Raw genomic sequence first — 24,384 nt, 5'->3', positions numbered from 1 at the left:
AATGTAAACAAACTTGTTTGTCTTAGCAATTGGCTGAACAAGAAGTAGGACTGAGTGTACTTGTAGGCTCTAAAGTTTTATATTTTTTGTTACACTCAAAAACTGCAGTCAGAAACAAAACAAAAATTACATTTGTAAGTTACACTTTCATGATAGAGATTGCACTACAGTACCTGTATGAGGTGAACTGAAAAATACTATTTCTTTTATCATTTCTACAGCACAAATATTTGTAATAAAAATAATATGAAGTGAGCACTGTACACTTTGCATTCTGTGTTGTAACAGAAATCAATGTCTTTGAAAATATAGAAAAACATCCAAAAATATGTAATAAATTTCAATTGGTATTCTATCGTTTAATGGTGCGGTCAATCACGATTTTTTTTAATCACAGTTAATTTTTTTGAGTTAGTCGCATGAGTTAACTGTGATTAACCAACTGCCCTACATTATATCTGTTTTACAGATGGGGTTACATAATTTGGACAAGATCAACAAAAAGTCCCAAGAGCCTATAATAATAATACCACCTAGTTTCTGTACAGCACTTTCATTAGTAGATTAGTATCATTATTCCCATTTTACAGATGAGGAAACTGAGGCATGGGGACATTAAGTAATTTGCGCAAGGCCACCTAGTAGATCAGTGATAACAGAATCCACAACTCCTGACTCCAGCCATGTGCTTTAGCCACATGACTATTTTTCCTGTTAGAAATAAACTATTAGGGCCATGATTTTTAAAAACTGGGTCACTTAAAGCAAGGTTTCTAATTACATATTTTAATACCTAAATAAAGCTGGCCTCATTTCCAAAAGTGCTGAACACTTGGCATGCTCCACCCAAGTCAACTAAAATATAGACCACTTATTTGGGTACCTGAAAATGGTCTTAGAACTTGGGGGCACAAAATGTATTCGGGGTGCGTGTGTGTGTGTGAGATGCTTTAGGGGAAAAAAAAAACATACTGCACACATTTTATCCACAGCAATGAATAACTAGCAAAGCTGATTCCTCCAGACATATCAGGTCTCCAGATGGCACTGTGCATTTGAATCTAGATGGTGCTGTGCATTTTTATGGATTTGTCAAGCTTTCAAAGCATTATACAAAGTTGTTGCCATCTGTACGTTAATCCGTTTGCTATAATGTAGTGTGCACATTTAAATTGTAATCTTTTGCTCTTATTACAATGGATTGTTGACTCTGTTTGAATCAATGCCTTACTGTTTTTAATATTTAGTGAGAGTTGCATTTTTTATTAGTATATGCACTTATACGGCAGGAGGGACACAAAGTACTACAGACTCAAGGAAGGGGGGCATGATGAAATAAGTTTGAGAACCACTGATCTCAGATGATTTAACTTGACATCAACATGGGTGTTTAAATTAAATAACTTGTTGTCACAGTGCATAATACGTGGAGTTTTGTATTACAAATTTATTTTAAAAAAACAGAAATATTGGTTATTTCAAAAAGAGGATTCCATATGTTTTACCTCTAATAGTAGTTCTAGACTTGAAGAGGATAAATAACTCTACAGGATTGCGTGGTTCAGTTTGTTTCCTCACACACCATGGAAACAGTCAAAGAAGTTGCTTAAATGAAGTCTCTGTAGAAACCACCCCTTGTACTATCGAGAAATTATCAATGCTCGACAGACACATTGTTTAGTTTGACATTATGACCCTCTATGTATATTTACATACGTAAAAGAGGCATAAATCTACTGGCACAAAGAAACTTAACACTTCCATTCTTAATTAAAAAATGGTTCCTACACTCTAGTTGCTCTAGATATTTATCAGAAGTGCAAACGCATGAACATTTAGAAACAAGGAGAAAACTAATATGTTACAGAAAAATGAAAAGTAAACAGAAATAAAGCTCAGTGGAGGTGGCCAAAATGCAAAAGATATTCATTAAGGTATAAACCATTTCAGTAGAATAAAATTAGACATCAGCACATCAGCATTGTAATGCGTTCATCATCATCTAATTAAGCTATTTAATTTATTTGTCTTCTACATGGAGCGATCTGTGGTTTGACTTTCACTTCTCACCCTTAGAAGCTTACCATATCTGCAGATCAACAGAACTCAGATCAAAAATCAAATACAAGTGTTTATGTTTTGCATTTATAACACTCAGAGGTATATCTGCTTAAGGTTTCATTTACTTTAACTCAGTGTTTTTATACATGATGTATATCTGTTTCATACAGAAAAATAAATGTTTTTTAAACTGAAATTTAGGCTTAGCCTTTGGAACTGTTCTGGTGAGTATTTCTGAATATGTCCAAATTACAATCACAAATTATTAAAACAAAAAACAGACCTTCAAATATGTGCACACAAATCCTGGTGACTGTGTGTGACTGGATTAGAAGGTCAAAACTGCTTTAGTGTTATCCAAATGGCACAATAGATATCCCAGAATTTTATTCCAGAATTGGTTTAAAGCAGAAAAATGAAATTAAGTATATCAGCTCTCACATATACAATGGAGCATGATAAGGATGGATCCCTCTGTAGATTACATGCTCCAAAGGGAGTGGAGTTATGCTGTATACCCATAACTGACAGTTCTGGTTCTGCCTCCTAAATTGAACAGTAGAAAGAGAATCCTCTGTAGGAAAAGTCAAGATGGCTAAGGAAGACAAGCAATTTTCCTCTCAAATTAAGCTTTGGTTTGACTATATATTTTGATTTATTGCATCTGTTGGTTTACTGCTAATGACTAATCCAAAGTACTTGATCCCCTCCAGACTCTCATCTCATGCACTGTGATATAGTGGTGGTATTCAAAACATGGAAATAACCCTTTTTCCAGGAACAACTTCATCTGCAACTGCCTGATTCCCAGAACTATCCCTATTGCAGAGTTCCCTTATTTTGGTGACTTTTTCCCCAGCATATTTTTCTGGGGCTGGCCCTTTAAATGTTCCAGAGCCAAAGAAATCCAGTCCTAAAGATGTCAGTTTACAACTGATTGCTGCATCTTTCTCTCCTTCATCTTGTATATACCTGCTAATTTTTTCCCTTTCTGGTTGCTAAGGAGATGGCACATTCTCACAAGTACAGTTTTTGAAGTGTGTTCTGAAACATCCTCTTATAATGAGTAAATCTCAGATTAAGGATCTATGCATAATAAGATATAATACATAAACTGCATTGTCAGGATAGGAGTCTGTTTTATCATCAGCATACGGTACATCTGTTCTTTATATTCCTTACCTCCTACTTTTATCTTAATTCTTTAAGAGCTCTGTTAGATTGTATCAGCTAAAGTTTTAAGAGCTATATGTGTAGGGAAGTAGAGGGTACATCTGTTTCTGTGCCCTTTTTAAATTTAACAGAGACTAATAATCCCACTGGTGGTTATGCAAATCCTTACCTTAGAATTTGTTTGAATTATATTTGAGAAAACTATTTCAAGACTATTGTTAAAGTTTGTACAGTCATATGATGTTTCATTGGCTTTCAGAGTTACTGAAGCCAATTCCTTCTTGGGCTAGTAGACAAGAAATTACTATTAAATATAACAGATCAGTAAATGGCGATTAAGGCCTTGTTATATTGAAATAATGCATTTGTATCTTATAACTTAAAAAAAAAATTAGAATAAATTGACTTGAAATCCTCAAGCTGTGCATGTAACTAATCTATATAACCAGGTCTCCTATTCCTCTTCTATTTAGTCTGACTTTTACATCCACTTGGGTTTTGCCTTAAATTACACAGAAAGCTCCTCAGGTCATATATTACCTTTTACTATGCTTTTGTACAGCATACAATGGGCCCTCACAAGGGCTCTTCTGCAATACAAAATAATTTAATGATGATAATAATAAACCCCATACATGAATTCGTAGAGAAGTATTCTCTATGCTCTTTCCAGAATTAGACCGATATGTACTCAATTCTGTCCTTTGCTATTCTGCAGGGACTGGCTCTTTTCTAATATTTCTTCTTCTTTCGTAATCCTCATCTAAATTAGCTTTTTGTTCCTTGATTGTAATCAATCAAAATATATGATAAATTCTTCACAGTTAAACAGTTTTACTATTTGAAAATTCTTAAATAATAAGCTTGAAATATACAGATACATAGATTTCAAGGCCAGAATGGACCACTGTAATCAGCCTCTTTATTGGTAAATGCATTACTATTAGTGGAGAAAACACTGTTTTCAGTTTTTTCCAAAATTTTTCATTTGTTTACCTGCTTTGCCCCAATTCTAAATATTTAAATATTAAATTCAATTAAGACAAGTGCAAAGTACTATACTTAGGATGGAAAAATCAAATGCAGAAATACAGTGAATAATTAGCTGGGAAGTAGTATGCAGAAAAGGATGTGGAGGTTATATTGGCCCACAAATTGAATATGAGTCAACAATGTGATCCAATGGCAGAAAAGCAAATATTATTCAGAGTTGTATTAAATGTTGTATCTAAGACACAGGAAGCAATTGTTCCGCTTATTTTACTTGGCACTGGTGAAGCCTCAGCTGGAATACTGTAGCCAGTTTTGGGCACCACACTTTTAAGAAAGGTGTTCACAAACTGGAGAGAGTCCAGAGGACAGCAACAAAAATGATGAAAAATGTAGAAAACCTGACCTATGAGGAAAGGTTAAAAAACCCTCAGCACTATTAGCCTTGAGAAAAGAAGACGACGGGGACCTGATGATAGTCTTCAAATATGTTAAGGTCTGTTATAAAGAGGATGGTGATCAGTTGTTCTTCAGGTCCACTGAAGGTAGGATAAGTAATTACCTTAATCTGCAGCAAGGGAGATTGACGTTAGATATTAGGAAAAATTTTCTAACTTCAGGGATAGTTAATTACTGTAATAGGTTACCAAGGGAGGTTGTGGAATCCCCATCATTGGAAGTTTTTAAGAAAAGGTTAGAGAAACAGCTGTCAGGGATGGTCCAGGTATACTGCCTAGACCAGTGTTTCTCAATTACTGGTGTGTGGACTGGCACGGCACCAGTCCCTGAGATCTCCCTGACACAGTTTAGGAAGGCAGCAAGCCAGTCCCTGGTATCAAAAAGGCTAAGAAACACTGAACTAGATGACCTCCTGAGGTCCCTTCCAGCCCTATATTTCTATGATTCTTTGATTCTACTGATGCCTTAAAAGTGTATACTTGTATTTCAACTAAAGAGCTGTTTCTAAAGCATCAGCCAATTTTCTAGACTGGTACAACATACAAACACCTGTGAGTGCCCTCAATTTTAATTTACTGTAATGAAGCTTTCTTCATCTCGCAGACATTATATAGTTTTGGTTGAGCCTTAGACAACTAGCCCTCATCTATGACTAGATCTACATAAAACACCAGCACAGTGAAAGAAATGAATATATAGATTTGAATGTCATTAGCATAGTGAAGACATGACTCATACTTCTTCACACACCTCCTACTGGTCCCACATTAAAACATGAGGTGTAACAAGTCAACCCAAATAAGAGGACGACTGACTTCCCAGGAGATGGAGAGATCCTTCAGAACTGACTCACTCTGGGTAGTATTTCAGTGAACACTAAAATAGGTGCTTTTAATTAAGTATGTGTGTGTTTTATACCTCTCAAAGTTGGAGTGTGATTGCCTATACTATTCTGAGAGTAGTTTGGAAACTCAAACACAATGAAGTGTCCTAAGGCAAAATTTTATCTTTTGAAAAGAAATAAGAGATAGAAATTTAATGTTTTTCCATAGCTTTCCTTTTACTTGTTAATTATCAATCTTCCACCTTCAACCAAGAATCCTATCCCTTGCAAAACACACACAAGTACATCTTCTAATGATCTTGAAATAAAGTTGTGATAAATGTGGCATTCACAAATTATTTCTAAGAACTTGACTCTAGGACAACGCAGATGATAAGGGTTTGTGAAGAAGAAAGCTCTTATTCAAACACATTTATCCACATAGAAAAAATAGGTAAAGCAAAGTAAAATGCCTTTTTGGTAAATGTTCTCAGTTTTTCAAGTCTGCCCCAGTCTGCCAGCTCCTCTTCAAAATAGAAGACTTCAGTAGGATTGTTCAGCTGTATGCTTTATTTGATACAATTTGCTTTCTTTGGGTATGTCTACACAGCTGACATTAAAGTGCTGCCGCGGCAGTGCTTTAATGTGGCTGCGTAGTTGCGGCTCCAGCGCTGGGACAGAGCTCTCCAGCACTGTAAAAAACCCACCTCCAGGAGGGGAATAGCTACTAGCGCTGGGAGATTGGCTACCAGAGCTGTAACACTCTGTACACTGCCACTTTACAGCGCTGAAACTTGCATCGCTCAGGGGGATGTTTTTTCACACCCCTGAGAGAAGAAAGTTTCAGCGCTTTAAGTGGCAGTGTAGACAAGCCCTTAGTTTTTCCTTTATTTCCTTTTTGATGAGAGCAAGACTAGCTGCAAGTATCTCATTTACTCTGTCATAATTTCATTACTGGACATGGACAGGTCAGGGTTAGACTCACATCTACTTTTCCCTTCACAGCCTATAGTGTTTGTTTGTGTTTGACACTAGCTCTCTAGCAGAGACAGATGAAGAGTACCAGTTGCATTCATGTAGTTGCTAGGAATACATTGTAACTGTGTCTGCCCTTCAGTTTAGAAAGTGAATGCACAAATACACCAAGCACTCCTGTCAAGGTTCCTTCCCCACTCTGAACTCTAGGGTACAGATGTGGGGACCTGCATGAAAGACCCCCTAAGCTTATTCTTACCAGCTTAGGTTAAAAACTTCCCCAAGGTACAAACTTTGCCTTGTCCTTGAACAGTATGCTGCCACCACCAAGCATTTTAAACAAAGAACAGGGAAAGAGACCACTTGGAGATGTCTTTCCCCAAAATATCCCCCTAAGCCCTACACCCTCTTTTCTGAAGAAGGCTTGATAATAATCCTCACCAATTGGTACAGGTGAACACAGACCCAAACCCTTGGATCTTAAGAACAATGAAAAATCAATCAGGTTCTTAAAAGAAGAATTTTAATTAAAGAAAAGGTAAAAGAATCACCTCTGTAAAATCAGGATGGTAAACACCTTACAGGGTAATCAGACTCAAAACACAGAGAATCCCTCAAGGCAAAACCTTAAGTTACAAAAAGACACAAAAACAGTAATATACATTCCATTCAGCACAGCGTATTTTACCAGCCATTAAACAAAGAAAACCTAATGCATTTTCTAGCTAGATTACTTACTAACTTTATAGGAGTTGGAAGGCTTGCATTTCTGATGTGTTCCCGGCAAAAGCATCACACAGACAGACAGAACCCTTTGTCCGCCCCCCCCTCCAGATTTCAAGGTATCTTGTCCCCTCATTGGTCATTTTGGGTAAGGTGCCAGTGAGGTTACCTTAGCTTCTTAACCCTTTACAGGTGAAAGGGTTTTGCCTCTGTCCAGGAGGGATTTTATAGCACTGTATACAGAAAGGTGGTTACCCTTCCCTTTATATTTATGACAACTCCTAATCTAATGTTTGACTGCTGCACCAAAATGTAGGGGAGCTTATTTATAGTTTATTTGAACTCAGTATTTTAAAATATAGTTATATCTATGTATATTTAATTTTCTATTATGCCAAATTACACAGAGAATTCATAGTTTGCCCTTGAAAGTTTACATAAAGGTGATAATTCTCCTGGCCTTTAACACTCTTTACTTGTCCATTACAGAACCCTTTCAACTTCATCTTTAACAATCCACAACCTGTTTTTCCAGGAGTAAATATTTAAACCAAATTTCTGTTTTAAAATGTCTGCAGAAAGACAGAAGATAAAAGCAAGAACTTAGATTTATAGCTAACTAGGTAATAATCAACTGTTCCCCATACACAGAGGTCCTCATCAATGGCTCAGACTTACTATGAACCTTTAGCCCAGGAAGTTCATGCCCTTATGGTAGTGTTCATAAGCAAATACAAACTTGCCAAAGCACCTCACAAGACAGTTGATTTATTGGAACAAGACATTCAAACTTTTCCTTTTCCTCTATAATAGCTCAACAGAGTTAGCTGCACAAATATTTGTCATTCTATTGCACATTGAAAGAAGAAAGGGATTAAGGAGTGATAGTGCATTAGAAGTGCTCTGATCATTCAGAATTTTTCACACATTTCTAATGCTTTGTTTCCCTGTAGTTTCAATTAACAAAATTATCATGATTAGACATCTAAAAGCCAAACAGTACTTAGCACTGGGGGGGAGGGGGAAACATATTTTTATATTTTGTCATTTAAATTTCTCAACACCACTGTGTTTTCTAGTTAAGACTCAAAAGAGAGACTTTTTCCCCTTTAATGTTACATGAACCCTACAAGACAAAAGTTTATTCGCTCCTTCTTTGAGAATTCCCTATCAGTCCCTTATATACACCTTCTGTTCTGCTTTGAGGATTGGAGTCAAGACGTTCCTAAAGCAAGAAAGCTCATGTCAGAGACCGGTGAAGATCAGACTACTCACCCCCTTAGTTCACACATCATACCAGAAATATTGCACTGACTGAAGAATTTCCATTAAATAACTTACCATTTTATATTACACATATATAGACAAAGTTAAAATTAAAATGCACTAAAATATTGTCCTAAGAATTGTGCACTGGTATAGATTTAGTCCTTGTCTCGAATCATGCTCAGTAGCTATGGATTTTTTTAGAAACTTTTCTTTGATTTTTACAGGGGAAAAAAATACATGGTATCTGCATAAGCATTCTGTTCTCATTATAATACCATTAAATATGATTGATCGTGTATCTACACTAAATTTTGCTAGAATTTCCCAAGTTAGTGCCACCAACTCAGTTCCAATAGTGGCAAAAGCAGTACAGCACTCAGAGCATAGTCAACTTGTGGAACTCATTGATAGGGTATATTGATAGAATGTGAAGGCCAGAAGTGTAACTGTGTTCAGAAAAGAATTAGCTAAGTTCATGGAGGATAGGTCCATCAATGTCTCTTAGCATCTCATTCTGACCACTGTCAGATAACACGAAACTCAGCTTACATGGACCATTGGCCTGATCCAGGATGACCATGCTTATGTTCTTAAAAGTGCTACCGTAGACCAGAATGAATCAAGGTCTGGAAAATCTTGATTCGGTGAGACACTTAAGAATCTCATTCTACATTGTTTATCCAATAGAAGACTGAAATGACTATCACAGTTTATAAGTACCTATATGGGGAGATTTCTGATAGCAGATGGCTCTTTAACAGATACAGACGACAAATTCCAGTTCCTGGAAGGTGAAGCCTGACAAATTCAGCTTGACGAATAATAATACTTAATTCTTATTGTGCTTTTCATCAGCAGATAAACATGGCATCTTACCTCCAAAGCTAATATTACTCCTGTAAGAACAAATTCCTACAAAATCCGTAGACAGTCTGGATATCAGATGTCAAGACCCCTCAAGAATTTTTCTTGCAGATCTAAAGACATCCAAGTTTGGAGGCCTCCAAACCCTTCCTACTCAGGTACATAAATCAAGAACTTCTTGGATAATTTTTAAAATTTTCATGACTGTTTCATGGGAGGAATGATATAACCCCATATTTCATAGAATCATAGAATATCAGGGTTGGAAGGGACCTCAGGAGGTCATCTAGTCCAACCCCCTGCTCAAAACAGGACCAATCCCCAATTAAATCATCCCAGCCAGGGGTTTGTCAAGCCTGACCTTAAAAACTTCTAAGGAAGGAGATTCTACCACCTCCCTAGGTAACGCATTCCAGTGTTTCACCACCCTCCTAGTGAAAAAGTTTTTCCTAATATCCAACCTAAACCTCCCCCACTGCAACTTGAGACCATTACTCCTTGTCCTGTCCTCTTCTACCACTGAGAATAGTCTAGAACCATCCTCTCTGGAACCACCTCTCAGGTAGCTGAAAGCAGCTATCAAATCCCCCCTCATTCTTCTCTTCCGCAGACTAAACAATCCCAGTTCCCTCAGCCTCTCCTCATTAGTCATGTGTTCCAGACCCCTAATCATTTTTGTTGCCCTTCGTTGGACTCTCTCCAATTTATCCACATCCTTCTTGAAGTGTGGGGCCCACAACTAGACACAGTACTCCCAGATGAGGCCTCCCCAATGTCGAATAGAGGGGGACGATCACGTCCCTCGATCTGCTCGCTATGCCCCTACTTATACATCCCAAATGCCATTGGCCTTCTTGGCAACAAGGGCACGCTGCTGACTCATATCCAGCTTCTCGTCCACTGTCACCCCTAGGTCCTTTTCCGCAGAACTCCTGCCTAGCCATTCGGTCCCTAGTCTGTAGCTCTGCATTGGGTTCTTCCGTCCTAAGTGCAGAACCCTGCACTTATCCTTATTGAACCTCATCAGATTTCTTTTGGCCCAATCCTCCAATTTGTCTAGGTCCCTCTGTATCCTATCCCTCCCCTCCAGCGTATCTACCACTCCTCCCAGCATAGTATCATCCGCAAATTTGCTGAGAGTGCAATCCACACCATCCTCCAGATCATTTATGAAGATATTGAACAAAACCGGCCCCAGGACCGACCCCTGGGGCACTCCACTTGACACCGGCTGCCAACTAGACATGGAGCCATTGATCACATTTCAATCATTGTAGACTGCAAAGAACACAGGGAATCTAGACTTCAGGAGTGAAACACAAAATTCAGCCTTCATGTGGTCTAAACATACTTTTATTGGTGCGTTTTGAGTTCCCAAAGGTATATTGGACACTTATTTGCTATGTAAGAGATGATAGAGAAATTATTATTATTTTGATGTGTGATAAGGAAAGTAAAAGTATTTTCTTTTCCTAATTAATTATGTACAATTTTATTTCAGAAAGGTGCACCAAAATGTGGGGACTCTATCTACTTCATTCACATGCTGAAATGTGACACTGAATTTGTGAACATTTAGTTGTGAATAGATACAATATAACAAAGTCTTTTCCCCTTCTTCATGTTTTCCTCATTTCTACACCTGACTTCATTTAAGGTATTATGTGCTATGAAGAATGTGAAATTCTGTTGAGGTATCAATTATATTTATTTCCAAATATTGGTTTTTCTTAAAGCAAATTGTAAAATGCAATTTCACTGTGAATTTAAGATTAAAAATGGTAATATACACACAGACCACCTGAAATACCATTTTAAATGCAATTTGAGCTAAGATTAGACTTCTGTGTATATTTTACAGAAATTTAAGAAACTTGACATAAATGGAGCTGAGATCTTACCTAGACAGCATATGTGAATCATAGAATTGTATGACTGGAAGGAACCATGAGAGGTCTTCTAGTCCAATACCTTGCACTCAAGGCAGGACTAAGTATTATCTAGACCATCTCTGACGAGTGTTTGTCTAATCTGCTCTTAAAAATGTCCAATGACAAGGATTCCACAGCTTCCCTAGGCAATTTATTCCAGTGCTTAGCCATCCTGACAGTTAGGAAGTTCTTTCTAATATCCAGCCTAAACTGCCCTTGAAGCTACTTAAGCCCACTGGTTCTTGTCATAGCCTCAGAGGTTAAAGAGAACAATTTCCCCCCTCTTCCTTGTAACAATCTTTTATGTACTTTAAAACATTTCTCATGTCCCCTCTCAGTCTTCTCTTCTCCAGACTAAACAAACCCAATTGTTTCAATCTTCCCTCACAGATTATGTTTTCTAGACCTTTTATCATTTTTGTTGCTCTTCTCTGGACTCTCCAGTTTGTCCACATCTTTTCTGAAATGTGGCACTCAGAACTGGACACAATACTCCAGTTGAGGACTAATCAGAGCAGAGTAGAAGGAAGAATTACTTCTTGTGTCTTGCTTCAACACTCCTGCTAATACATCCCAGAACAATGTTTGCTTTTTTTGCAACTGTGTTACACTGTGGACACATATTTAGCTTGTGATCCACTACGACACCCCAGATCCTTTTCCACAATACTCCTTCCTAGGCAGTCATTTCCCATTTTGTATGTGTGCAAGTGATTGTTCCTTTCTAAGTGGAGTATTTTGCATTTGTCCTCATTGAATTTCATCCTATTTACTTCAGACCACTTTTCCAGTTTGTCCAGATCATTCTGAATTTTAATCCTATCCTCCATAGCACTTGCAACCCCTCCCAGTTTGATATCGTCCACAAACTTTTAAAGTGTATTCTCTACGGCGTTATCTAAATCACTGATGAAGATATTGAACAGAACCAGACTCAGAACTGATCTCTGCAGGACCAAACCTGATATGCCCTTCCAGCTGGACAGTGAACCACTGATAACTACTCTCTGGGAACGATTTTCCAACCAGTTATGCACCCACCTTATAGTAGCTCCATCTGAGTTGTATTTCCTAAGTTTGTTTAGGAGAATGTCACATGAGACAGTATCAAAAGCCTTACTAAAGTCAAGATACATCACATCTACTGCTTCCTCCGATCCACAAGGTTTGTTACCCTGTCAAAGAAAGCTATTACGTTGGTTTGACATGATTTATTTTTGACAAATCCATGCTTACTGTTACTTATCACTTTATAATCTTCTAGGTGTTTGCAAACTGATTGCTTTATTATTTGCTCCACTATCTTTCTGGGTACAGAAGTTAAGCTGATTAGTCTAATTCCCCAGGTTGTCCTTATTCCCCTTTTTAAAGACTTGCACTACATTTGCCTTTTTCTAGTCCTCTTGAATCTCACCTGTCTTCCATGAGTTTTCAAAGATAATCACTAATGGCTCAGATATCTCCTCAGTTAGCTCCTTGAGTGTACTAGAATGTATTTTATCAGGCCCTGGAGACTTGAAGACATCTAACTTGTCTAAGTAATTTTTAACTTGTTCTTTCCCTATTTTAGCCTCTGATCTGACCTCATTTTCACCGGCATTCATTACGTTAGATGTCCAGTTGTTACTAAACTTTTTGGAGAAAACTGAAACAAAAGAGTCATTTAGTACTTCTGCCACATCCACATTTTCTGTTATTGTTTTTCTCCCCTCATTGAGTAATGGCCCTACCGTGTCCTTGGTCTTCCTCTTGCTTCTAATGTATTTGCAGAATGTTTTTGTTACCCTTTATGTCTCCAGCTTGTTTAATCTCATTTTGTGCCTTGGCCTTTCTAATTTTGTCCCTACATACTTGTGTTATGTGTTTATATCCATCCTTTGTAATTTGACCTAGTTTTCACTTTTTGTAGGACTCTTTTTTGAATTTTAGATCATTGAATATCTCCTGGTTAAGCCAGCATGGTCTTCTTATCTTTCCTATGCAGTGGGATAGTTTGCTCCTGTGCCCTTAATAATGTCTCTTTGAAAAACTGCCCAACTCTCTTGAACCGTTTTTCCCCTTAGACTTGCTTCCCATGGGATCTTACCTATCAATTCCATGAGTTTGCTAAAGTCTGCCTTCTTGAAATCCATTATCTTTATTGTGCTGTTTTCCCTCCTACCATTCCTTAGAATTATGTATGCTATCATTTCATGATCACTTTTACCCAAGCTGCCTTCCACTTTGAAATTCTCAACCAGTTCCTCTTTGTTTGTCAAAATCAAATCTAGAACAGCTATTCCCTAGGAGTTTTCTCCACTTTCTGAAATAAAAAATTGTTTCAGATACATTCCAAGAACTTGTTGGATAATCTGTGCCCTCCTGCGTTATTTTCCCAATAGATGTCTGGGTAGCTGAAGTCTCTCATCACCACCAAGTCCTGTACTTTGGATGATTTTGTTAGTTGTTTATAAAAAGCCTCATCCACCTCTTCCTCCTACTTAGGTGGTCTGTACTAGATCCCTACCATGACATCACCCTTGGTTTTTATCTGTTCTTTTACTTAGAAGTTCCTTCTAAGCTACTTCTGGTAACTGCAGTGACATACTATAATAATACATTGTTTTCTAAGATGTTTAGTTAGCGCAAATAAAGGATTTTGAATAGGTTTAGTCAACAGCTATTTATGCTTCAGTTGCAAATTCTTATAACTTGCTACAGGAAACATGAGAAACAAGTAACTGCACTGGATCCTCATGTTATTTGTTGAAGACTGTCATAAATATAAAGGGAAGGATAACAACCTTTATGTATGCAGTAACATAAAATCCCCCCTGGCCAGAGGTACAGAATCACTTACCTGTAAGGGGTTAAGAAGATCAAATAACCTGGTTGGCACCTGACCAAAAGGACCAATAAAGAAAGAAGATATTTTCAAATCTGGGGAGGGGGAGAGGTTTTGTTTGTGCTCTCTTTGTTTGTTCCCTCTGGATATATATATATGAGAGAGAGAGAGCGCAAGCAGGTAAACCATCTCTTGAAAAGACACCTTGAAACGATACCTCTAAAATTACAGAAATTGTAAGTAAAGGCAAGGAAATGCATTAGATTATCTTTTGTTTTAGCTTGTGAATTTTCCCTATGCTAAGAGGGAGGTTTATTCCTGTTTTTGTAACTTTGAAATTGAGCCTAGAGGGGAATCCTCTGTGTTTTAAATCTTTTTGTTACCCTGTAAAATTACCTTCCATCCTGATTTTACAGAGGTGCTTCTTTTACTTTTTTCTTTATAATAAAGTTCTTCTTTTAAGAACCTGATTGATTTTAGTGTCCTAAACACAAAGGGTCTAGTCTGTACTTTTATTAAAGGCAATTGGTTGGTATATTATTCTCAGGCCTCCCCAGGAAAGGGGGTGAAGGGACTTGAGGGGATATTTTGGGGAAATAGGAACTCCAAGTGGTCCTTTTTCTGAACCTTTGTCTAAATCACTTGGTAGTGGCAGCAATACTGTCCAAAGACAAGGAAAGGATTTGTGCCTTGGGGAAGTTTTTAACCTAAAATGGTAGAAATAAGCTTAGGGGGTCTTTCATGTGGGTCCCCACATCTGTACCTCAGAGTGGGGAGGGAACCCTGACAAAGACCATCAACCTTGAGTTGATGGAATAAAAAAATCTCCAGTTAAGATTTGGGCTCACTCCTGCAGGTTGTGCCAAAGAAAGCACTCTTCTCTGCAATATGGTTTTCTGCCCACTAAGAACCAGTGTGAGTCTACCTAATTTGTCTACCTTAGGCTCCATGTGTAGACTCAAACCCTATTCTCTAATGAAAGGCTAAAGTCGTGTAAACTAAACAATACAGACAACAGCAATTCAGTTGTTTCAAATAGGACTGATCTTCATTCTTTCACCCATCTGTGAGAATCAACGTTTGTAGAAGCTTGTGAACATTCACAAATTAAGCTATTATTTACTTTTTTAATCTTTCAACTAAAAGGGCTTGATTTTGAAGGGAAATTCTTGCCTATTTTGTGGCCCTAAACAAACAATGGGAAAACTGTATATGAATCGTTAGCTGCAGTCTGAGCTCAAGGAAGACAGAGCAATCCATTTCTCTCACCTGCCTCAGAGTTCTTCAGGAAGCAGAATTATTGTTTCAGTATCCTGCATCCGATGAAGTGAGCTGTAGCTCATGAAAGCTTATGCTCAAATACATTGGTTAGTCTCTAAGGTGCCACTAGTACCCCTTTTATTTTTGCGAATACAGACTAACACGGCTGCTACTCTGAAACCTGCTTTCTTACAGGAATGGACTAGGTGGGAAGACAGGAAAGATTGCACAACATGCGTGCTGCAGTTAGGGTTACTCAGCTGGGAAGTTAATACTGTTGCAGGCTTCATTTCAGAAGGCTGTTATGTTTTTCTTTTGTATCACAAGGGTATATTACAAAAATAGTTGAGGGATCAGTTTTAGTTCTGGCCTCTATTTCCTTGAGGTAAGAGTTTTACCTACCAACTTGTTTATTCGGGACCAAATTATACCTTGAAATATCCTGTGCAACTCCCTTGTTCAAGGTAGTTACTCCAGGTAAGTCAGAGTAGAATTTATTCCTTGGTGTCAAAACTGTACATCAAGTCTTGTTCTTATGAAAGACCATATTTTCCTGCAAGAATGTTAACTTATGTTACTGCATACATAAAGGTTGTTACCCTTCCCTTTATATTTATGACAGTCTTCAACAAATAAAATGAGGATCCAGTGCAGTTACTTGTTTCTCATGTTTCCTGTAGCAAGTTATAAGAATTTGCAACTGAAGCATAAATAGCTGTTGACTAAACCTATTCAAAATCCTTTATTTGCGCTAACTAAACATCTTATCAAACGCTCAACACTACAAAACTAGCTGAAAAAGATTCAATTTCCTTTCTAGACATACATCATCATTGGAGGGGAATTATTACAACTTTAATAACTTGCTTAATTTATTCTTGCTATTGTAGAAATCTGACTTAATAGTTTCAAATTTTGTAATCTTGAATAAAAATTGAATTATTCTGACTCAGAGTCATGTAATATACTGCTTGGAATCCATGGCAGAAATCCAGGAGAAGCCAGATTTTAAAAACGTTTGCCTTCCAAGATACTGCCTGAATATCTGGTTTAGTCAGGAAAAATGACCTAGAATACATATTTTAGAACAAAAGTCGCTAAAATTAGAGTGGCAACATAATTCATTTGGAAATTTTTCACAAAGCGATCAATTTATATCTACCCTCTTTGTCCCCACCCTCAAAGGAAAAGTGCACAACAGCTTCAAGAGATGAGCTTGGAAGCTTAAATTCATAACATTTGCTAGACACTAAAAATCATGGACTGAAACTCTATATTTATGGCTTATTACAACAATCTATAACACACGAAACCCCCGCCACCCCCAGCAATATTTTCCTGCTTTCCTCCCATGAGTGGAGGGGTGTTAACTGAACACTTCACCTTGAATGGTACTTTGAAATATGTTTTAACTACTTATGCTAAACAATCTGTTCCCACCTTGTATTTAACTGTGACATTCTGAGAACATTTCCCACACCTCAAGAAGAGCTCTGTGTAAATTTGAAAGCTTGTCTCTCTCACCAGTATCATTTGCTCCGATAGAAAATATTACCTCATCCACCTTGTCTTTCTATTCACACAATAAACTTGATTCAGCATTTCACTTTTTTATAAGGCTATGTCTACACTATGGACCTTACAGTGGCACAGATGTACCAGCTGTGTTGATGTAAGGTCTTCCATGTAGCCACTCTATGCTGATGAGAAAGAGCTCTCCCGCTGGCATAATTAAACCACCCCCAATGAGCAGTGGTAGCTAGGTTGGTGGAAGTGCATACCCCACCGACATAGTGCTGTCCACAGCAGCGTTTTTGTTGGTGAAACTTATGTCGGTCAGGAATGCATTTTTTCACACCCCCGACTGACAAAAGTTTTGCCAACAAAAGTGCTAGTGTAGACAAAGCCTAAGACTTAAGCTAAGATAAAAAGTATCTTGAAGTCAATATTTTTTCTTTGGGTATAAATCTACATACTTTTTAGTTTTTGAATTAGACTGAATGGAAGTATGAAGAATGTTTATTAGATATCTGGCAAGTTTTATTTTTCTGGAAATGGTGTAAAGAAAAGGATATCGAAGAACTTTAGACACATCAATTTGTTTTGCAAACACAGTAGTTATGTTTCTTATTCAGTTTTGAAAGATTTCTTGATTATTTATTTAAATACAAAGGATAAGAGACGATAACTCAGCCCGTGCAGTAACTGAGGTTCTTTGAGATGTGTGTCCCTGTGGGTGTTCCACTTCATCCCTGTGCCTTTGATCAGAGAATTTCAGCAGCAGTGAGTGTCTGGGTCATGCATGCATGGTCCCTGTCTCGCGGTGCCACTGGTGCCTCATCTAGCACATGTGTAACCTAATCTCTTCAGTTTCTTCTCTACTGTAGAGCCCAGGATTGAACTCCGAAGTAGATGGGGAGAAGGGGGCATAGTGGAGCATCCACAGGGACACACATTGTGAAGAACCTCAGTTACTGCACAGGGTGAGTAACCCTCTCTTCTTCGAGTGATGTCCCTCTGGGTGCTCCACTTCAGATGGCTGTAGAGCAGTGTCCCACTTTGGACGGAAGGAGCTTCCGAGTTGCATGAGTGAGTGAAGATAACACTGTTAGTCCTAGCAGTGCATCTGAGCCTAAGCTCTGGACAATTGCGTAGTACTTTGTGAACATTTGTTCAGAGGCCCAGATGGCAGCTCTACATATGTCTATGAGTGGAACATTGTTCAGAAAGGCTACTGAAGTTGCTATCAATCTGGTAGAATGAGTTCTGATCCCAGATGGGGGTTGCAGGTTCTTTTGCTAGTAACAGAAGTGAATGCACCCTGAGATTCATTTTGATAGTCTTTGTTTGGAGATCGCGGATCCTTTAGAATGTTCTGTAGTGGAAACAAAAAGTCTTGGGGATTTTCTGAAAGGTTTAGTTCTGTCAAGGTAAAATGCTAGTGTATGTTTGATGCCCAGATTATGTAGTTCAGAGTCCTGTGCACTCCCATGTGGTTTGGGAAAGAATGTTGGGAGATGGATTGGCTGATTTATGTAGAAGAATGAAGATATTTTAGGTATAAATTTGGGATGTGGTCTTAGGGTGACCTTGTCCTTGGAAAAAAATGGTATAAGGTGGGTGGGCCATGAGAGCCCCTAGCTCACCCACATGGAGGGCTAATGTAATAGCTACTAAAAATGCCACCCTCATTGAGAGGTGTGTTAGAGAGCATGTCGCTAAGGGTTCAAACAGGGCCTGGTGATGCACCGTAACACAAGGTTTAGGTCCCCTGGTGGTGAGGGTGCACGTATTTCAGGGTAAACATTCTGAATGCCCATAAGGAAATGTTTGATAATTGGGCGGACAAACAGCGATGTCCCGTCGATCTTATGGTGGAAGGCGGTAATAGCCGCTAAATATACTTTCATCGAATTAATGGATAGTCTAGACTGTTTCAGCTCCAGGATGTAGTCCAATATCAGTGGCAGAGGAAACTGGAGGAGTTCGTTTGTCTTGGCACCATATGGAGAACTTCTTTCATTTCTAAAGGTACGTATTGCGCGTGGTTGATCTACTACTATTTAGTAATAAGTGTTTAACCTCTTCCGAACAGGCTAGTTCATCATGATGGAACCATATAGGAGCCATGCCTTCAGGTGAAGGCTCTCCAGGTTCTGATGGTGTACCTGTCTGGAGTTCTGTGAAAGAAGGTCCAGCTGGAGTCGGAGAATGCGTGTTGCACATACCACCATCCGCATCAAGTAAGAGTACCAAGTCTGTCTGGGCCATGTTGGAGCTATCAGTATGACTTTTGCTTTGTCGATTGTATTTTGTGTATCATCCTTGATAACAGTGGTATCCGTGGGAATGCATATAGAAGTGGTGCTTCCTGTTTTGGTTTGTCTTTTCTTGGTTGCAAATTACCAGAGTACAGAGGGTCGCGTGGGAGTCTTTCATCGCATGGAAGACTTCATCTGTCTTTGCAGGAACAGTTTCTGTCCATTGAACGGGAGGTCCTCTACAGTGGACTGTATCTCCCTACGAAAGCCTGAAGAATGGAGCCTGGATGCCTGATGCATGACCACCACAGTGGCTGTGGATCTTCCTGCTGTGTCTTTCATGTCTAAGGATGCCTGTAACAGGGTTCTGGTCACAAGCTGTCCTTCAGATATAAGAGATTTAAAATGACCTGTTTTATCCTCTGGGATATCATTAATAAATTTTGAGTAGTCGCTGTGGTCATAGGAATAGACCTTGTGGCTGAAAAGGTCTAGGCATTTCCGCTTTTTGCCATTAGGCATGGACCTGTATTGTTGCTATCTACCTTGCTGACTGATGGCATCAACTATGAGAAAATTTGGTGCAGGGTGGGAAAATAGGAAATTTATACCTTTTGAGGGTACATAATATTTTTTGTCATCCCTCTTACAGATAGGTAGTATGATGGCCAGAGTCTGCCAAACTGTTGTGGCTGGTTTCATTAGTGCATCATTGATTGGGAGTGCTATTTTGGAAGTCGAGGTTTGTAGGATATCCAACAACTTATATTGTTCCTCCAAGACTTGTTCAAGAGGGATCTCTAGACCATCTGCCACCCATTTGAAGAGCTCTTGAAACTGTTTAAAATTGTCAATGGCTGTAGCTGGGGGAGGCATGATGGCCTCATCTGGGGAAGAGGATGGGTAGCAAAGGATGAGTTATGGGTAGCAAATATATAGTGTCTTGTTCTAGAGCCTCCTCACGTTCCTCAGCTGTGTCCTCAGTGGGTTCTGACTGTGCAGGCACTGATGATGGTGGTGGGAATCTAATTCCCTCCCTGTAGGGGCTCAGGTGCTGCTGTGATGCCTTCTATAAGTGGTCCATGGGTCCCAGTAAGGCCAGTGTGTTGGGAACAGCATAGGTGGGCCCATCCATGGGTGGCTATACCATGGGTGCATGTCTTATCCATAATAATGCCTACGTTGTAGGGGTCCAGAGGTTGGCATTGGTCGGGCAGGGGAAGAGTGTCTTGAAGAGAAAACACCTTCTTCCACATCCTCCTCCTCCTCACTGGACAGAGGAGAGGCTAGCAGTGAATCAGATATTTCTCATACTGCGCGCACCAGAGAGCCATTAGTGCCAAAGAGTGGTGATTCCGGTATCAACAGGACTAAAAGATCTTTATGATGAAGAAAGTGTTGCAATGCTGGTGGTTTCATTGCTGATGTATTTGGCACTGTAGGTCTTGATGTGGATGGTAAAGTTGTCATAGACGGTTGTGTCATTGCAGATGTGGTCATCAGTGCCACTGTAGCTAGCAAAATAGATGGTAGTGGCATCGCCTGTAGTGAAGGTCTGAATGCTGCTTCCTTAAGCAGTGTCGACAGTGCCATTGTGGAGGAGGTAGGCTTGTACTTGCCTCTCGACTCCAAGTCAGTGTGCCTGGGATCGGCAGAAGCCATTGTGTGGGCAATGCTGAAGGATCCCAGTGCCTCATAGGTACTCAGCTGTGGTGTGGTCGGTACTGAGGAAAGGGACCGAGCCAGAGACTATTTCTTTTTGATCAGCTCTCTCTGAGGAGAAGTTGCCTCTCTTTTCCTCATTGACTTTTAAAAGAACAAGCCTTCCTCTGTGATGAGGGTGAAGTCTCCAGGGACCTTTGTCTAGAAGGGGTTTTCTGGCCAGGGTCTGAAGCCAGACACAGGGACTCTTCCATAAGAATGAGTTTGAGACGTAAGTTTCTGTCCCTTCTAGCGCAAGAATTTAGGTTTTGCAGTGGGCACATTTTTGAGAGACATACGACTCACCCAAACAGTGGATAGGCTGTCCGACACTGGCATGGTGTTCCGGAATGAAAGGCAACACTTGAATCTTGGTGAGCCAGGAATAGCTTGAATAACTCTGGTTATCACCATAAGGGTGAGTCCTAACTAATCTAAGGAAAAAGTTTGTTTTCGTTTTTTTGGTTTTGTTTAAGGGCTAGAGCAGGGATGGACAAACTACAGCCCGTGCACCGGATCCGGCCCCTCAGGGCTTTGGATCTGGCCTGCAGGATTGCCACCCCTGTGGCACCGCGCCGCTCTGGGAAGCGGCCACACTACGTCCCTGCAGCCCCGGAGTGGGGAGGGGCACGGGGGGTGCGGCAGAGCGCTCCGCACGCTGCTCTTGCCTGTGGGTACCACCCCCAAAGCTCCCATTGGTGAGGAACGGGTTACCACAGCCAATGGCAGCTTCGGGGGAGGTACCCATAGGTGAGAGAAAGACGTGGAGCCCTGTGCCCCCACCCCCACCCCAGGGGCCGCGCAGGGACATGGTTCTGGCCACTTCTCGGAGTGGCGTGGCATGGGGCCAGGGCAGGCATGCAGGGAGCCTGCCCTGGCCCCGGTGCACGCCGCTGCCACCCCAGAGCCACTCTAGGTAAGTGGCACCGGGCCAGAGCCTGAACCCCTCCTGCACCCCACCCCCCAACTCCCTGCCCTAAGCCCCCTGCCTGCACCTCACACCCCTCCTGCACCCCAACCCTCTGCCCGAGCCCCCTCCTGCACCCCACACCCCTCCTGCACCTCAACCCCCTGACCTGAGCCCCCTCATACACCCTGCACCTCTCCTCTGCCTGAACCCCTTGCCCTGAGCCCCTTCCTGCACATCTCACCCCCTCCCACACCCCACACTCCGCCCCCACACCCCAACCCCCTGCCAGCAATTTCCCCACCCAGATGTGGCCCGTGGGCCAAAAAGTTTGCCTACTCCTGGGCTAGAGTAACAGGAAAGTAACTATTAAACTAAACTACTCTAGATAAACTAGTTCAACACTAAACGAGCTAACCGTGACACTGCTGGGAACTCAGTCTCCGGCTGAGGACAGTTGAGAAGGAACAGAAGGGGTCACGTTGCGCGTGCTAGATGAGGCGCCAATGGCGCCACGAGACGGGGACTGTGCATACGCAACCCAGACGGTCGCTGTTGCTGAAATTCTCTGATTGAAGATGCAGAGACACACCAACACCTGAAATGGAGCACCCACAGTTTGAAGAAGAAACTCGATATTTACAGAAAAAGACAAAAAAAATTAAGTCATCCATGTTTTGTTGCAGGATTGGGCTGAATCAACTGGGTTTTGGCATATTATAACACAGCAACTGCACTGAAACAAAGATGTTTACTTTCTTGGTAGCAAACTTGATTAAAGAGAAAACAAGTGGGTCAGTTTCAGCAATGAAAGTACACTTAGCTGAGCTTTCTAGATAAAAGTAGGAAAAAATGTACAAGGCCAAAAGTTGGTCCTGTTCTAATTTGAACACAATGAGCACTTACAGTGAGGTTCATAGGGAGGAGGGGGATCTCCACAAGGAACACACTCCATGTCTTGAAAGCCACCAAGCTTCGTCTTCCTGTAAAATCTAGAAGATAAAAGAACAGCTTGTAATTATTATTTTTTTATTACAGTAGAGTCTTTACTCCTGGGAAAATTCTGCACTACTGTGCGTGTGTAGAATTCATGTCCCCCACAGATTTTTTTTTCTCCATAGAAAATACATTCTGCTAGAGAGGTGTTGCAGTTTCTCCTTTCACCCACCAGGAGCTATTATGACACCAGAACAGAAGGCAGCTGGCTCAGCCAACCCCAGAGAGGGATAGGGAGAGGCTGCATTCTTCACACCTTGCTGCCTGTGCAGCCAGATGAGGAGGCATGGAATACGGTGCGGGGACAGACAGAGCAAGACATGCTGGGAGGTCACAGTCTGGGATTTAGAAGGACTAGTAGGGGTGCAGGGACACATAGGGACAGGGGCAGATGTGGCTGACTGAATGGGGGAGGTTAGGGGTCAACCAGGATCTGCATGGGAGAGGCTCCGCAACTCCCTGATAATTATTCCCCTGACCAAAAGAAACCTGTTCCATACTTCTCCCACCCATACCCAACAACCCTCCAGATTCACTCCCAGGCTCCTGCCCAGCAATTATTTCCCTCTCCCTCAGATCCTCTGTTATCCCTGACTCCCCCAAGACTTTGCACTGCTTCTGAGGGGTAAGGGAAATATGTTTCTGTATTGACGTTTAAATTAATTATTACTCAAAAGTTCTGTATTAATATGCTTACTAAGGAATCTATTTGTCAAAACACATTTCCTGAATCTTTTTTGTTGTCTGTATTGTTACAAATATACTTGCTGTCAGGTATTTTGAAATAAATTACCGAAATAATTGAAACTGGTATGATTCTATTGTGTTATTTTGAAAAAATTTCAGAATTTTGCAGCATTTTAAAATATTGTGTGCAGAATTTTTAATTTTTTTGGCAAAGAATTTCCCAGGAGTAGTGTCTGGAGGGTATGCACTGTACAAACATACAGTAAGAGACAGTTCCTGCCCTGAAGAGATTAAATAGAAAAGACAAAGTGGGAGAGAAAACAGAAGCAGAAAGGTAAAGTGACTGCCCAAGGTCACACTGCCGGCCAGAAGCAGAGTTAGGAATAGAACCCAGGTCTTCTGAATCCCCATTCACTGCACTAGCCGTTGGACCATGATGCCTCTCTCTCTCAGAATAATATTATAATTTCTAAATTATTAGGTATAGTTAGTAGATTTAAAATAAATTTAGGAAAATTTGTGAACCTTTTAGTCCAAATAAATCATTCACATAAGAAATAAAAACTTGTGGAGATCAAATACATTTAGAGCTCAATGTCATATTTTATACAGAAACATAATAAACTTACATGCTGTGGAATCCTCTTATAGCCATACAGTAAAATCAAAATGGAATTGGTTAATCTACTAAGCATTTCTGTTTTAACTACAACAAACAAGATATTACAAAGAAATTAATATTGACAATATGTTCTGTACTGGATATGGACATTTTCTAGTTAGAGCTATAAAGCATTGTCTGGCTCAGAATTGGAGGACTGCTTACAATATGGCTAGTTTATATAATTATGTAGAATGATATCTGAAAAGTATTAAAGTTTTTTTTTAAACGGTTACTAACCTTTCCATAACTGTTGTTCTGTGAAATGTGTTCCTCATGTCCATTCCCGTGTACGGATGTACATGCCACATGCACTGTT

At 40.0% G+C, this 24,384-nt stretch overlaps 1 protein-coding gene across 9 annotated transcripts in view; it reads right to left on the bottom strand.

Annotated features, from left to right (window-relative positions):
• TNFRSF19 (TNF receptor superfamily member 19) overlaps window positions 1-24,384 on the bottom strand; it is a 124,057-nt gene that overhangs the window by 40,171 nt on the left and 59,502 nt on the right. For all 9 annotated transcript variants that reach the window (XM_084640897.1, XM_084640896.1, XM_084640893.1 and 6 more), the window contains one exon: window positions 22,628-22,713. In XM_084640897.1, the coding sequence (XP_084497023.1) occupies window positions 22,628-22,713 (86 nt within the window). The remainder of the gene's footprint in view (window positions 1-22,627; window positions 22,714-24,384) is intronic.

The sequence above is a fragment of the Lepidochelys olivacea genome (genome assembly GCF_965140295.1).
Source record: "Lepidochelys olivacea isolate rLepOli2 genome assembly, chromosome: 1".
NCBI classification, from domain to species: Eukaryota; Metazoa; Chordata; order Testudines; family Cheloniidae; genus Lepidochelys; species Lepidochelys olivacea.
This window is presented reverse-complemented; position numbering and strand designations above follow the sequence as displayed.